This window comes from Caretta caretta, chromosome 14, assembly GCF_965140235.1.
Source record: "Caretta caretta isolate rCarCar2 chromosome 14, rCarCar1.hap1, whole genome shotgun sequence".
In the NCBI taxonomy this organism is placed as follows: Eukaryota; Metazoa; Chordata; order Testudines; family Cheloniidae; genus Caretta; species Caretta caretta.
In genome coordinates this window covers 22,327,032-22,342,751 of record NC_134219.1, presented here as the reverse complement: position 1 = coordinate 22,342,751, position 15,720 = coordinate 22,327,032, and the positions used below count along the sequence as shown (strand labels likewise).

At 48.8% G+C, this 15,720-nt stretch overlaps 1 protein-coding gene across 1 annotated transcript; it reads left to right on the top strand.

Moving 5' to 3' along the window:
- Window positions 1-710: 710 nt before the first annotated feature.
- LOC125621101 (cytochrome P450 2G1-like) lies at window positions 711-10,700 on the top strand. The gene is made up of 9 exons (XM_048817583.2): window positions 711-887; window positions 1,136-1,298; window positions 2,232-2,381; window positions 3,854-4,014; window positions 4,605-4,781; window positions 5,557-5,698; window positions 6,525-6,712; window positions 7,536-7,677; window positions 10,268-10,700. Exons 1-9 carry the CDS (start codon window positions 711-713, stop codon window positions 10,447-10,449), a joined length of 1,482 nt encoding a protein of 493 aa, XP_048673540.2. The 3' UTR covers window positions 10,450-10,700.
- Window positions 10,701-15,720: the final 5,020 nt, after the last annotated feature.

Sequence of the window (15,720 nt, the reverse complement as noted above, 5' to 3'; positions counted from 1 at the left end):
GGCTTAACAATCTCATTTTCCTATTTTGACAAATGGCTTTCTCTCCCCTGTGACTGTGCCAGAGATTCATAAAAACAAGAGGGGCAACGCCTAACTAAGGCTCTGATCCTGCAATGGGATAAGTATAGGCAATTCTTTGCACTACTGCAGATTCCTACTCAGGACAGCCCACACGGTCCTTTTGGCAGGGTTGGGGCCTTGCTGATAACACAGGGAACGTGGTGAAACTGACTATATGCAAAGCAGAGCAAACGGAAAAACCAACAAACCAAGAGACGGGGCCAGAGGTGGGGGGCATGTTTATCTCCATGCTCTCTCGGTTAGAGACATCTTGTTCTGCATAGCAACAATTGGGAAACCTTTTTGAACAAACGGTTTCTGCTGGTGTCCGTTCCAGTGCGGAAGTGTTCAATTAGTCACACACATAAGACAACAGCATCTTTGTGTCACTGACCCTTAGAAGGGGAGATAAAGGGTCAGAGACAAAGATGTGATAAAAAATGACATTAAATAACCTCATGTAGACACAGGACAGTGTGTCACTGGAGGGGACAGAGACACCTAGGAAGAGGGTGCTATATATAGAGAAGCTGGAGAGCAGATCTGGGCACCTCTCTACTCATCAGTGGAGTGCAGCATTTCATCCAGCCTTTCTGGCAAGCGAAAACAGTTCCTTTGCTGCCCTTCTGTGCGGGAGGTGACAGACAAGGATGGATGCTGGAGTGGCTGGGATCCTGAGTCTCTTTTTAATCCTCTCCATCATATGCTTCATGTTTTGGAAAAACAACCAGAAACGAGGCCAGCTCCCTCCAGGACCAGACCCGTGGTTCCTTCTGGGCAACCTGTGGCAGAAAGATGTTCTGCCCCTGCACAAATCCTACCAGAAGGTAAGGGACTTCCTTGCGGGCTAGTCTCACATTCCTGGCCTTGGGATGCCCTTGGTAAGTTGTTCCAAAGGCTAGGTACACTCTCAAATGTAGGCCTTAGTTCTCCATCTATCTGTGCCCAGTTGTTTGTCACAGATCTTCCCCAGTATTCGAAATCCCACCTTTATCTCTGCTTTATGGCTCTTGTAGAGAGCGCCAGCGATTTCAGTTTAGCTGATTAACTGAGCCCTCTGTACCTCTGCCCCCAGCTCTGCAAGAAGTATGGCCCAGTGTTCACCATCTGGCTTGGACCAAAAGCAGCTGTGGTACTCTGTGGGTACGAGGCGGTGAGAGACGCTTTGGTGGGTCACGCCGAGGAATTTGGTGGACGTGCCGCCATTGCCATTCATGAGAGAGTGACAGACGGATACGGTGGGTGTTTGGGTCTCTTCTCTTCTAGGTTATTTTATTGCGCCTTGGCTTTGTGGTGAAGTCCCTGACTGCAGAGGTCTGAGAAGAGAGTGGATGAAAGCCCTAGACAAGAAAGGCTGGTCTAGTGGTTAGGGGATTTGCCTGCACCTTGGAAGATGTGGGGTCAATTCGTTGCTCTGACACAGAATTCTTATGCACCCTTGGGCGACTCACTTAGTCTCTCTGTGCCTCAGTTCCCCATCTGTACAATGGGGATAATAGCCCTGCCCTGCCTCACAAGGGTGTTAGGAGGATAAATACATTGAAGATTGTGAAATGTTCAGATAACAGGGTAATGAGGACCAAATGCATACCTACAGAAAACAGCAGTCCCCAAGGGTGTGGCATTACCCCACCACTTTTGCAAGGGCCAAAGGAGAGCTAGTCAAAAAATACCATTCTAAGAAAGTTTACAGGAGTTGATTTCATTCTGTTGGGCTTGAAATGGTCTTTTTCACAATTTTTCATGGCGTTTTTTCACCAGGTTTTCCGTAAATGAAAAATTTCCATAACTATTTTAAATAAAAAATGTGAACAATTTTGTTAACCTCAACAATTTTTCACAAAGGAAGCTGCTTTCACTATATGTGGATTCTGGCACGTTACATAAAATCATAGCCATCTTAAACTGGAGGTATTTATTAAATAAATCAGCTAAAAACTATAGACCCAAACAAACAGACTTCCACACAGGTTGAGTTCCAGCTTTGTCACCCTTATTTACTAGGGACCACATCCTGTCTGGAATTTTGTATAGCATACCCTAGAGACATCTACTTGCTGAATGATATGCTGTCCATAGTTAATTTTCCAGAATTTCTGGACTCTTTGTCTCTAGTAACCTGCTGTGGGTTTTGGCAGTCAAATGATAGATTTTTAACTGCATCTTTTTAGGGCTCATTACTGGCAGTGAGAAGAAATGGAGAGAGCTCCGCAGGTTCACAATCGCTACGCTGCGGGATTTTGGGATGGGGAAGAAGACAATGGCGCAGCGGGTGCAGGAGGAGGCTCAGTATTTGGTGGAGGCGGTGGCAAACATGGAAGGTAATTTGAACCCTGTTCATTTTAATGTGCTGATATAAATAGAAGATATAGAATAACCTTGTTGTCTCAAGAAGCAACTCATATACGTAAATGGGAGAGATCTTTATAGGAACAGGGACCTACAGCCTTATCTTAAATGATTAAGGGCCTGCTGGAAAGCCCTTTGGAATCAATGGAAAGATTCCAGGGCTCTAAGCCAAGCTTTTGGGCCCAGATCCTCCAAGCTACTTAGGAGACTAACTCCTGTTTAAACTCCTAAATACCTTTGAGGACCTGAGCCTTAGCATCTCTCCCTTCCTTCCTGACGACCTGCTTCTGTCAAATAGTCAGTGCATCACCGAGCCTGGATGTAGACAGGGTAGCACAAATGCACCCAGCACAGTTATTGCGGGAGAGACTGGGGATGGACCCTGTAGCTTTTGCCCACAAATCGGTTTGATATTGGGTAACTCTCATAGAACGGTGCAAAAGGGAAAAAAAATCTGAAGCTAAATTTCACAAGGCGACAGCTGTAAGAATAACACATTTCACTCTAGAAAATAAGCTTAGTCTCTAAGGTGCCACAAGTACTCCTTTTCTTTTTGCGGATACAGACTAACACGGCTGCTACTCTGAAACATTTCACTCTGAGTCCCAGCCCCTGAATGCACTTCCACCTAAAGGGCTAGGAACCGTGAAGACCCTGCAAAGTGTTCCTAGGTTCCACTGGATGATGTGTTTTTCCACATCCATAGAGCAAACTGATACTTTCATCCAGAATGATCTTTAGTTTGGGTGCTCCCTTAATCTAAAATAAGAGAGATCAAAAGTGTAGTGTCTCCATTAGAGAGAGAGAGAGAGCGCACAGTATGTGCATCTCCTTTAACAATCTGCACTGAGTTCTGAGAACAAAAATGGTGGCTGAGCTCTCCACAGAGGAAGAGAGCTTAGAAATTTACAGCACAAATAAAAACAGAAGAGTTATATAGCTAAATATGCCACGTGCTGGACTGTAATGGATAGGTGAATGGGTTCCATCCTTCCTCCCCGCTAGAAGAAGCGGAAAGACAAAGCAGGTTTTCTGTGAAGATCCAGAGGTGAGAAAGGGACCTCCTAGATGCCAGCAAAGGCGAGGAAGCCTTCTGGACCCCAAGCTCAGAAGATTATGGGTGGAGTATTTATCGGGCACTCCTAAAGATCCTGAGGTGTGGAGGGGGTAGGAGATCTGTGCCCCTTCTCAGTCTCACCCTGCAGGTAGGGGTGAATGGGGCCAGGGAAGTGAGTGAGTCATTGGACCTTTCCCTGGACGGCGACTCTTTATCTCGGTATTTTTTAGATTAAAAGGGTTCCATCCAGGGGCTAATTGCAGTGATGGGAAAGAAGCACATTATGTTTACAGGGGCAGGGAGGAACTCGGCTGTGAACAAACCAGAGATGCATGTTGCATTTGACTCTATTCGTTGTGCTCTCCCTTGCCTCCATGGATGCCGCAGGTGAGGCGTTCGATCCCATGTCCAGAATCAGGCATGCTGTTTCTAACGTGGTTTGCGCTGTTGTCTTTGGGAGTCGTTTCAGCTACGAAGACAAGGCCTTTCTGGAGCTGTTGGGCATGATGGGGAACTACTCCCATTATTTCATGTCTCCCTTTGCACAGGTATGTATCAGCACCTCCCCTCTGAGCCCATGGGGCGCCTTCCCTTTGAGCCCGTGGGGCGCCTCCCCATTCTGATACATCTCCCCGTTCAGTTCAAAGGGAAGGCAGTGGAAAAACTCTCCTTAACATCAATAGCAGCTGGACTGATCCAAAGCCTTCTGCAGTTAATGGAGAGACTCACTGACTTCAAGAGTTTTGGACCAGACACGTAGGCCCTGATTCAGGGAAGCAACCCTCTTCAATGCACATGCTTCAGTGGTGCCCTGAATCAGGGCCATGAAGAGCATTTTCCCACTTCCAGCCCTGCTATGCATCAGCTGGCCCTGTGCAGTCCCAGGCCAAAATCTTCCAAAATGGCCACTGAGTTTGATGGGGCCTTCATTTTTACTGGCCACTTTTGGAAACGCAGCTGTCCAAGGTGTGGCCGGTCGGACTGAGGTGTTGTCACCCATGGATCAGGGCTGGAACCACATGTGACTCCACATGTGAGAGAAATGATCAAGCCCTGCCACCACATCTTGGAGGTTGGGGGGGATGAGAGAGGTGCACCCACGATCTCAGAACAGCCCTATCACATCTCTTGTTCCCAGGTGTACAACACCTTTTCTGGCATCATGTGTTACCTGCCGGGACCACACAACAAGGTCTTCACTGAAAGTGAGAAGCTGAAGAACTTCATCCGAAAAAGGATTGACTCTCACAAGTGGACCCTGGATCCAAGCTGTCCCCGGGACTACATTGACTGTTTCCTTATCAAGTCAGAGAAGGTATAGCAGGGCCTGAATGCCTTGGGGCTATTTCTAACTAATGACAGTACAAGAAGGGACCCCATTCAATGGGTGTGTATAACATTGCATTCAGACCTAAGTGCTGGCTGATCAGCACGTTAGGGATTAATAGATGACAGGGACACCAGAATCCCAGCCTGGCCTCGTATCTCCAGCTCAGCCAGTAAACTGAGACTGGTTGCTAGAGCAATAGCAGACTGCCAATCAAGGGCTCTGCTATGAGTCTGGCCGGCTCTGAGGCTTACCTAAGCAGCATCTTGGTCTGGCAGCTAAAGCTGGGACTTAGGTGATCATGGGTTCTCTTCTCATCTCGGCCACTGACTGCCTGTGAGACCTTGGGAAATTCACTTTCCTGCTGTTTGTTATTCTGTAAAACGTCAGGAATAATTCCTATGCCCCAGGCTCATGGTGAGGCTTAGCTGCCATTCCCAAAGCACTCTGTGATCATAAGACAAAAGTTGCTCCTCGCGAGCTAAGTGACCTGTGTATTTTCTAGAACTATCTGGGGAGGTGGATGCGGCTCAGGGCTATGAAACGCCGAGGACCCCAGGTAGTGCTGAGGGCAAGGCGAATCCCAAGGCATGCCAGAATCCAACAAAGCTGCTGTTCACAACCAAATGAACCCCTGTCTTTACTGCCTAGAGCTCTGGATGGGAACCAAACTCCCGTCGCAGGCATGCTGTGCAGCCTGGGGATGATTTTACAGCTGTCACTTTCTTTAAATCCACCAACCCACCCCTCTATCTGTTTCCAGGAAACGAGCACGTCAGGGAATGTATTCAGCAGTGAAAACCTGCTCATGGCAGTGTTTGACCTCTTTGGCGCTGGGACAATGAGCATAGTCAATGCCCTGTTGTTCTTCCTCCTGGTGATGGCAAAGTTCCCACAAATTCAAGGTACAAAGAACCGGGGGGTTGGGGGGGTGTTCCTCTTCAGTGGCTTTAAGCCATGATGCAGCAAGAGGACTGATTCAGATTCTCTCCCTCTGAGTGTGCTCAGCTGAAGTGCCCTACGAGATAAGAACAGAACAGTAGGTCCTCTTCAACACTGCCCAAGGGCCCCTGTGCCGTGAGGGGCTTGTGCACAGATCTCTGCTGGATCAGACCCGTCAAACACACACCCACACACACGACGGGACGGTCCGGGTACTGTACAGGGTCTAGTCGCAGTTCACCCATCTTTCTTCACACCCTGCCTGAGCAGGTTACACTGACTGAGTCAGGGTGGGTGCCCATGGCATGCTCCGCAATACGTGGCTACCAGGGGACAGGCTAACCAGACAGAGGCTGAACCAGGGCTTTGCGTTTCCTGGTGCCTGTTCGGGAATGTCTCTGCACTACAGTCGGAGGTGCTTGCAGCCCAGGCTGGCAAACTCACACTAGTTTTAATCTAGTTAGTGCAGCTAAAAATAGCAGTGAAGACACAGCAGCATGGGCTAGCAACATGAGCATGGACCCAGGGGTGCTTGGAAAGCCCCTGCCACTGCCTCTTCTTTGCCATTTTTAGCTGTATTAACTGGATTAAAGCTAGCGTGGGTCGGCCTACCTGGCTGCAATCTCACCTCTGACTGCCATGTAGACATACCCTCAGGGGCTAAAACCAGGCCTTTCACTCCTGTTAGGCTGCTCTGTGTTTAATCTCCAAGCTCACTCACAGCGAAGGCAAGGGGAGGTCAGTGCAGCAGCCTTACAAAGCGACAGCTCTGAGTCTAATCCTTTGCAGCCAGAGTCCAGCAGGAGATCGAGAAGGTGGTGGGGGCGATCCACGCCCCAGGCATGGAGGACCGGGTGAGGATGCCGTACACCAACGCGGTGATCCATGAGATGCAGCGCAGCCAGAGTGGGCAGATCGAGAACTTCCCCCGGGCAGTGACTCGGCGCACAGAGTTCTGGGGCTACACCATCCCCCAGGTGCAATACTGTAACTCCTCAGGATATTCTCAGGGGAGGGCGAGCCTTGGACTAGAGCTGCATCCCCCCCCCCCTTCCCCCGAATTGTTTGCTTGTTTGTAAAGGTCTTGGCTCTTTCCCAGTCTCTGGCAGCGCCACACTTTTCAGCACAGTGGAGCAAAGGGTGGTGACTCTCGCAACTGAGGCTGCTCCTAGTTCGCGGCGAGTGTGATTCCACCTGCTTTGGGTTCTGATGATCTGAACTCATCTCTCCCCCTTGCTCCAGCCGGGCCTGCCTTTCTCCCCAGGGCAGGGAGCTGCTAGACTGACAGCCTGTGTGATGCTGGAATGTGCTCCTCCCTTGATCTCCTGGAACCTCTAGCCATGCTGTAAAGCCCATCTGTTCCCCAAGCATGTGGAGTGAGGGTGGGCTGCAGGCCTGGGCTCATGTGACTTTCCTGTGTCCAGGTGGGTGGGGCAGCCCTGTCTTAATCTTTAAGGGGTCAGCATCCTGAGCTTAGCATAGGCACCTCCTGGGGTTTTTATAAATCTAAAATAAGTAATTCCTGGCCTGGTCTCAATTTCCTGCGACACAGCTCTGGCTCCAAGCCAGCCCTGTGCAGAGGGGCTACACAACAACGAAGATCCACTTAAACCTTCCCTGAATGGGACGTCAGTGGTTACTTGCCTTGGCCCCTTTGCAGACTGATTATTTACCGTCTGTGCATGACCAGACTTTCCGGCTATCTCCATTGCAGGCTGCTTCTCCGCTGATAATCAAGTTAATCCATTACCGTATTTAACGTCTGCTTTTCCTGTCTCCTTCTATCCTATATCTTTACAGGGCACAGCTGTTATTCCAGTGTTCGGGTCTGTGCATTCAGACCCAAAGTACTGGGAGACTCCAGAAGAGTTTAACCCAGGTCATTTCTTGGACGAGAAGGGGAAATTTAGGCCAAATGAGGCCTTTATGCCTTTCTCTGCAGGTAAAGTCTGGGATTTACAAAGGTCTCTGGCTGCTTTTTGCTCTATAATGAGAATGTGTCAATGGCCTGACTCCTGCTCCCAGCAAAGTCAACAGCAAAATGCCCATCTGAGTCTGTCTTCATTGCAGAGTTAACTCAGCCTCTTCCCCAGGCATTGTCCCTAACCCCTCTCCTGTCCACACACAACACCCACTCACTCAAGTGTAATGATGCTTTCAACCCTGGCTAGCTGGCCCAGCTCAGTTTATAGGCTAGCACTCTGGTGCTGCTTTCACTCAGGCTGGTAACCTGCCCACTTTGCAATGAGGAGGCAGGTTAAATCACTAGAGTGCTGGTGGTCCCCCAGGGCCTTCCCACAATTCCCCTGTGTGTTTGGAAGGATGGACAAGCTCACCCACAAGTTACTGGGAAAGAATTACAGAGCAGCTCAGCTCACTGCAGCACCATGGGATGTGCCCCCAAAATCCTAGCAACTCACACAGGGGAGCATAGCACAAGTGAGAACAGAGCAACTCAGGTAGGGATTTTCACACCCAGGCAAGGCTAACCTGGGTGCCGATCACCGATGCTAACTCTGCAATCAAGTCATACGCTAAGGAGAGTAGGATGGGAGTTCTTAAGGTATTTCTACACTGCAATATATGCCCAGGGTACAAACACAGGCTCAAGCTTACCCCCCTTTCCGTCTACACACAACTCATGCAAACCCAGGGCTTAGACCTCACAGGAGTGCAGGGTTTGAGCCTGAGTCAAGCCGGGACCCGGGGTCCAAGCTCTGCAGTGTAGACACAGCCACACTGGATTCGTGCTTTGGGAGTCCACCATAAGTATCCCGTGACCAACTTCCTTTGTCCTCTGGACAGTCAAGTTTGGTGGACAAATTTTCCCATGCTGCACCTCAAACAAAGGGCTACATTTTGGCCACATTTTGAGAGGGCGCTAGGAAGTCTCAGACCTGGGTGGTTGGACTTAGGCCCGCATAATGCAGTGGAAATGGTGGAGCCCCAGTTTGGGACCCAGGGTTCAGCAATTCCTAACCTTGGGTTACATATGTGTGTAGATGCTCAAGTCGTAGGTTAACAAGCCCAGGGTCTGCTAACTCGAGTTCTACTAATCCTAGGCTTACACTGCAGTGCAGACATACCCAGGAAGTGCTTTTCAACCTGGCCTATGCACCGATTCTGAAGGATTAAATGGGACTGAAGTGGTGCATGAGCCTTGTGTTGGCTCCTTTGCAGAGGGCTGAATTTCACCATGATCACTGCTTGTAATGTTTCAGAGGAGCAGCCGTGTTAGTCTGTATTCGCAAAAAGAAAAGGAGGACTTGTGGCACCTTAGAGACTAACCAATTTATCTGAGCATAAGCTTTCGAGAGCTACAGCTCACTTCATCGGATTCAGTGGACTGAATGCATCCGATGAAGTGAGCTGTAGCTCACGAAAGCTTATGCTCAAATAAATTTGTTAGTCTCTAAGGTGCCACAAGTCCTCCTTTTCTTTTTGCTTGTAATGAGCATTCCACTGTAGGGTAGGACAATTATGTTCCCAAAGCCACTTCCAGCTGGCGTTGAGATGTTCAGCCGTAGGGATCAGATTGCAAATGACTGTATGTGGTGGTTCAGAGGAAAGAATTTCACACTTGTCTGGATGCCGCTCATCTGCAGATAAGCAATGCTTGGGGAGGGCTGATTTTAGCATATGGAAACTACACATACTCAGGGGGATGCTCTGTTCCCCTTGAGTGGTGGCAGAACCATTTAGGTAGTTTGATGAGGCTACTACAACATTACCTAACAGAGCTGAATCTTTTAGCTCAGATAGCAGCTTATGCTTTTAGACCCTGAGGCTGCAAGTGCAATTCCAACTCCCAGTGATCCCACGAGGGGCGCAGTTTTGTAAGTGTCACTGGTTTTGGCATTCCATGCCGAGCACAACTCATTCGGTCTTTGCAAATTAGATATTTTGGGTGGGATTTTCAGAAGTGCCTGAGGGAGTTAGAGGCACAAGCCCCATTGAAAGTCAATGGGAGTTAGGCACCTCACTCAGATGCATTTGAAAATCTCTCCCCTTGTTTCTGGGAGTGTCAGATTTGGGATGCTCCTGGTTTCATTTGGAGAGATTATTTGGGTGGCATGATCAGGTTGGTCAAAGTGGGGATTTGCCCAAGTCTGTCCTTGTAACAGGATTCCATTCTGCTCAGATCTCACAGAAATCTCTCTTTGATCATGGCAAAAGATAGATAAATAAATACTCCCATCGCCCAGTTATACAGCAAACTAGCGGTAGAGCTGTGTGTGGAAGCCCGGAATTCGGGTTTTCTTGTTTGTCTGTGAGGCTTCAATGATCTTTCGATAAAGAACAGCTGTGGGGGCCCTGAATTATTGTTCACACAGCATAGGAGGAAAGACCTTTGGCCATTAAAGTAACATGTGGTTGTGCTTTGCCCTGAGCTGTTTGTTTGGGTAGAGAGTAGGTTGGTGGAACCCATGTCTTTTGAACTCAAGAGAAAGACTCGTATTGACTTCAGTAGGTGTTGGATCATGCCTTTAGCCTGTTTCTGTCTGTCTGCCTCACTTCCTTTTCTTTCCCAGGAAAGCGGATGTGCCCAGGGGAGGGGCTGGCCCGGATGGAGCTGTTTCTCTTCTTTAGCACACTGCTACAGAACTTCACCTTCAAACTAGCGACTGATCCCCAAGAGATGGACATATTATCTCTGTGGATGGACTACCAGAACAAGGGGCCATACAGCAAATTCCATGTCATCAGGCGCTAAGCATCTGCCCGGGCTTGCGAGCAGGAAGGGAGAGAATTGGTTAAAATATTCACAGCACTTGGGATGAACTGGGCTGGAGCAATGAGAATGCAGAGGAAACATCCACTGTATGCTCACAACTGATTGCTGAGAGCAAGGGTGGTTAAAGTGTTGGACTGGGGCTTAGAAAATCGGGGTTCAGTTCCCAGCTCTGACACAGACTCCGTGTGTGACCTTGGGCATGTCACTTAATCTCTCTGTGCCTCAGTGGCCCATTTATAAAATGCGGATGACAATAATACTGCTGTTCTCCCACCCTGTGTCTGTCTTTTCTACTTAGACGTAATGGCAACTGTCTCTCTTGCTAAATGTTTGTACAGCATCTAGCACAATGGGATCCAAATTTTGGCTGGGGCCTTTACACCTTACTGTACCAGAAATAATACTAGTCACCCCTGGATTGTCACGTTAGTGTACCCTGTTCATTGTTTGAAATCAAAAACAGTGCAAAATGAATTCCCTTCACTGCCCCTGTCTACTGCAAACACCCCTTGGGGGAGGCGGGTGATTGTACAGGAAAAAGAAGATTTAAAAGTAAAATACAAGCTTTAAAACTGCACTAGCAGGATGGGGTTTTTAGTTTCAATGGGTGCAATTTTCTAAGTCAGTCAGTGACTTAGGCTCTTAAGTTCCATTTTCAAAAGTGATTTAGATACTAAGAAGCCTAGAGTCCTAGGCTCCTAAGGGTGAGATTTCCAAAAGTGCTTAGTTAGGTGCCTCACTCCCATTGCAAGTCTATGGGAATTAGGCACCTGGGTCATTTAGGCATGTTTGAACTTTTTACTCCACATCTTTAAAGACATGCTCGAGGCCATGTAACTAGCAGGGAGAATTGTTAATAAAAACACCCCTGGTAAATATTCACACACACACACACACACTTGTCAGTATAATAATTTGTCAATAGGCTGGGATTTTCCCACAGCAGAACATACCGGTATTCATGTAAAATTCTCCCCAGTGCCAGAGCCTCCTGGGGGGGGCAAGTGGGGCAATTTGCCCGAGGCCCCGGGCACTGCAGGGGCCCCCACGAGAATATCTGAAGTCTGAGATAGGGAAGGGGCCAGTAGTGTAGCTAGGGGGGGAGCGGGGCAGTGGCTGCTCTCCCGCTGAGCACAAGTGGCGCCTTTTACATTTTTTGGCGCCTTTTTAGTTTTTACTCACCCGGCGGCGCTCCAGGTCTTCGGTGGCGTTGCGGCCGGAGCGAGTGAAGGACCCGCCGCTGATGTGCCGCCAAAGACCCAGAGCACTGCCAGGGGAGTACAAGCGGCTGGCACCCTTTTTTATGTCCGCTTCCCCTGTCCGCTCCACCTGGCTACACCTCTGGAAGGGGCTCCCGAAATTGCTTTGCCCCAGGCCCCCTGAATCCTCTGGGCGGCCCTGCTCAGTCTTGAGGGCTCGTGTGAGGCCTTCCACGCCCCCTTGGCACTGGGCTGAAGTTCATCCACAATGCAGACCCAGGACATTTTCAAAAGGATTCTCTGCTCCTTGAAGTCTTTAAACCATGATTTGAGGACTTCAATAGCACAGATGTAGGTGAGAGGTTTTTCGCAGGAGTGGGTGGGTGAAATTCGGTGGCCTGCATTGTGCAGGAGGTCAGACTAGATGATCATAATGGTCCCTTCTGACCTAAACATCTATGAAAAGCAGCCTCTAATTTTGGGTGCCCAGCTCACCAGTGTAAGGGAGAGGAGGGCCAGGCCCAGGTCCTCCTAAGTCCTGGACTGGACTGGGTCGTCATGAGAGGGGCTGCTGGCTCTGCTGCAGATACACATTTGTGACTGCCCACTCAATCCCCCTTTGACCCTCAGATCCGCTGTGTCACTAGCTCTTCTCCTTTGTACTGGGAGGGTGAGTTGGACCTACCTGTGAGGAAGGATGGAGGTTTGCGATGCTGGGCCCTTGGCGAAGGTGGGGTCACCAGTGTGCCAGGTGGGGACACATCATTGATCTCTCTGCAACAACAACAAAAGAGACTCCGAATGAGAGACGTCAGTCATTTTTTCACCCATAATTATACCTAAAGCTGCATTAATGGAATTTCTCTGGCAAAGGGGAGTCCAGCGCAAACAGAGAAAGGGATAAAACTACGGTTTTCAAAAGGGGCTTGCGATTTGGGTGTCTGTCTGAGGCACCATGGGCCAGATGCTCAGAAATGCTGAGCACCCAAAGCTCCAGCTGAAGTCAATGAGGGACTGAACTCATGTCCCACTGCTTCCTGCCGTTGTTTGCACTTTCGTTAGAGAGGAGAAAATCGACAGCTCCCAGTGAATTCTGGAGAAGGGATGCTTTGGAAGTTAAAGCATGGACTGGAACTCCGGAGAGCTGGCTTCAATCCCTGTGCACCAGGGATCAGGACCTGCAGCAGAGGCAGGCTCTTGGCAACCCAATGAGCACAGCAGGCCTGCAGCAAGATGCCTGATTGACTGTACCACCTGACTGGTCAGGAAAGGCTGCTGGCTGGTTGGCTCTTAAGCACAGCAGCAGCTCTCTGGCTGCTCAGTGTGTTCATATCTGTGCTGCGATCCTCCCAGCGTCTGCCACTTTTCCTCTGCTCCTGTCTTGCTCCAGCCCTGCTCCTAGTCCTGTTCTTACTTTGTTCCCCTGTCTTGCTCTTCACCTTGCTCCTGGTTCCAGCTTCCTCGCTCTGACCCGGGTTCCTGATCCCAACTCTGGCCCTTGGCTTGGCTATTAGTTCCTGGTTCCAGCTCTGATTCCTAGCATGGCTGCTGGTTCCTGACTCCAGCCCTGACCTTTGGTTTGGATCCGCTTCCCTGGCTCCTGCTCCACCCAGCAGGCCTGACTGTCCACAGCCTGGTATGTGACCTCCTTGGGCAAGTCACTTCATCTTTCACCAAACCTCAGTTCCCCACCCATGCGATGGGGATAGTAAGACTTCCTTCTCCCCCACACCGTGTGTTAGGTCCATTTAGACTGTAAACTCTTTGGGGCAGAGACTGCCTCCTACTATGTATTTGTCCAGGAATTAGCCCAATCTCAGCTGGGGCATCTTGGTGCTACCACAATCGAGTGGAGGAGGAAACTGTTAGAGTTTATCTGGTGTTTTTCCTCAGTGCTTTTAATTTTCAAACAAACCTTTTTCTACTAAGACGCACACTGTAACCCAACCCTTCTGTGACGGGTTCGGTCACAGAGACCCCGTTGGAATGGTCACCTGATGTGCTGAGACTACCTCTGAACCCATTTTCCCTGCCAGCTTGGGACTTCAGAACCCTGCCTTGTTGAGCCAGAGACGCTAACCTGCTGCAACACAGACCCAGGGTCTGAACCATGTCCCCAGAGCCGCAGACTTAACTGAAAACAGCTTAGCGAGTCCAGCTTCCAATGGGATCCAAACCCCAAATAAATCCGTTTTACTCTGTATAAAGCTTATACAGGGTAAACTGATAAATTGTCCGCTCTCTATAACACTGATAGAGGGATATGAACAGCTGTTTGCTTCCCCAGGTATTAATCACTTCTCTGGGTTAATTAATAAACAAAAGTGATTTTATTGAGTATAAAAAGTAGGATTTAAGTGGTTTCAAGTAATAACAGACAGAACAAAGTAAGTTACCAAGCAAAATAAAACAAAACACACAAGTCTAAGCCTAATACATTAAGAAACTGATTACAGGTAAATCTCACCCTCAGAGATGTTCCAATAAGCTTCTTTCACAGACTGGACTCCTTCCTAGTCTGGGCCCAATCCTTTCCCCTGGTACAATCCTTGTTAGTTCCAGCTCAGGTGTTAACTAGGGGATTTCTTCATGACTGGCCTGCACGTATGCAGTGGAGACTTGCAGGTAAACAGAGCCATCTACAGTCAATTGTCCTAGACAATTGGAGCCATCAAGATTCTAAACCACCATTCATGGCGCACACTTTGCATAATTACAATAGGACCTCAGAGTTATGCTGAATATTCCTAGTTTCAGATACAAGAATGATACATTCATACAAATAGGATGAACACACTCAGTAGATTATAAACTTTGTAATCATACCTTACAAGAGATCTTTTGCATAAAGCATATTCCAGTTACATCATATTCACACTTATAAACATACTTTTAGAAAGCATTATGGAGTGCAGTGTCACACCTTCCATCTCTGGGGTGAGAGAAGGAGCCAGGTGGCCTCATTCTTGCTTTGGTCGAGATGCACCAGGATCTCGGGATCCACCCGAGTGAAGGGTGAGCAGCAAAGTCCAATGGGGGCAGCTGGGAGACTGAAGTGGAAAAGAGGAACCAGCGCCTGAGGCTTTCGCCTGAAAAATTGCCACTGACAATTTTTAAATCAAGACTGGACTTTTTTCTGAAAGCTCTGCTCTGAGAATTACTTTGGGGAAGTTCTAGGCCTGCATTACACCGGTCACACTAGATGATCACAACAATCCTTTCTGGAATCTATGAAAGTCAGGGGTTGGAATGCCAATGATCTAAACAATGATAGAAATGGGAGGAAAGTTTGTAGTTGAAATGACGGAACTGTGGGTTGATTGGTTAATTCTAATGGAATGAGGCTGCTGCCCCATCTTGGACGTTGTTGATCTTGGGGTCCCTAAAATGGGAGCAGGGGGATGGGTGGACTGGAAGGAGCAAACTTCACCATAATGGCTGCCACCCCGGCCATCTCCTGGGACCCCAGGATCCACCATTATACCACTGGGCCTTCATTATCTTGGTCCTAAAAGGCCTCCTGACCAGAGTAAGCTGGAGAGGGGGATCCAAATGACATGACCACCTGCACCAGTTTTGACTAAATTCAGAACCACACCTGGAACATGAGCCTTGGCTTACCTGCTGTCACTCGCTCCCTACTGTGTCATTGTCCTTCCCCACTCTCTCCTCTTCCTTATCTCTCTCCTTCTGCCTTTGTCTAATAAGACTTCAGCTGAGTTAGCCAAGACTCCATCTTTTGCAACACCGCTGTAAGCCTGTAGGCATAAAGACAGCTAAAAGCAATGCTTTAAACAGCCTGACTCTGGTACAAGGTTGCCAGGTCTTGGAGCTGCTGAGACCATGTGCTGGGCCTGTGTTTCTCCAGCAGCAAGGCTGCAAGTGAAAGTCAGCACCAGACACAGAAGCTGTCTTTTCTCTAATCGATTTTATTTTCTCTCCCATTTTGTGTTTCATCTTAAAAGGAGATAGGATTGGACTCTAACAACGCTCTAGCCCTTCTATACTATCCTTTTCTCTTTCCCCGCCCAAAGGTCAGTTAATACAACCT

Coding starts and splice junctions, on each gene's coding strand:
- LOC125621101 (XM_048817583.2), top strand. CDS start 711: ATGGATGCTGGAGTGGCTGGGATCCTGAGTCTCTTTTTAATCCTCTCC. Junction 1,299..2,231: donor GAGAGTGACAGACGGATACG/GTGGGTGTTTGG, acceptor GCATCTTTTTAG/GGCTCATTACTGGCAGTGAG. Junction 6,713..7,535: donor GGGGCTACACCATCCCCCAG/GTGCAATACTGT, acceptor ATATCTTTACAG/GGCACAGCTGTTATTCCAGT.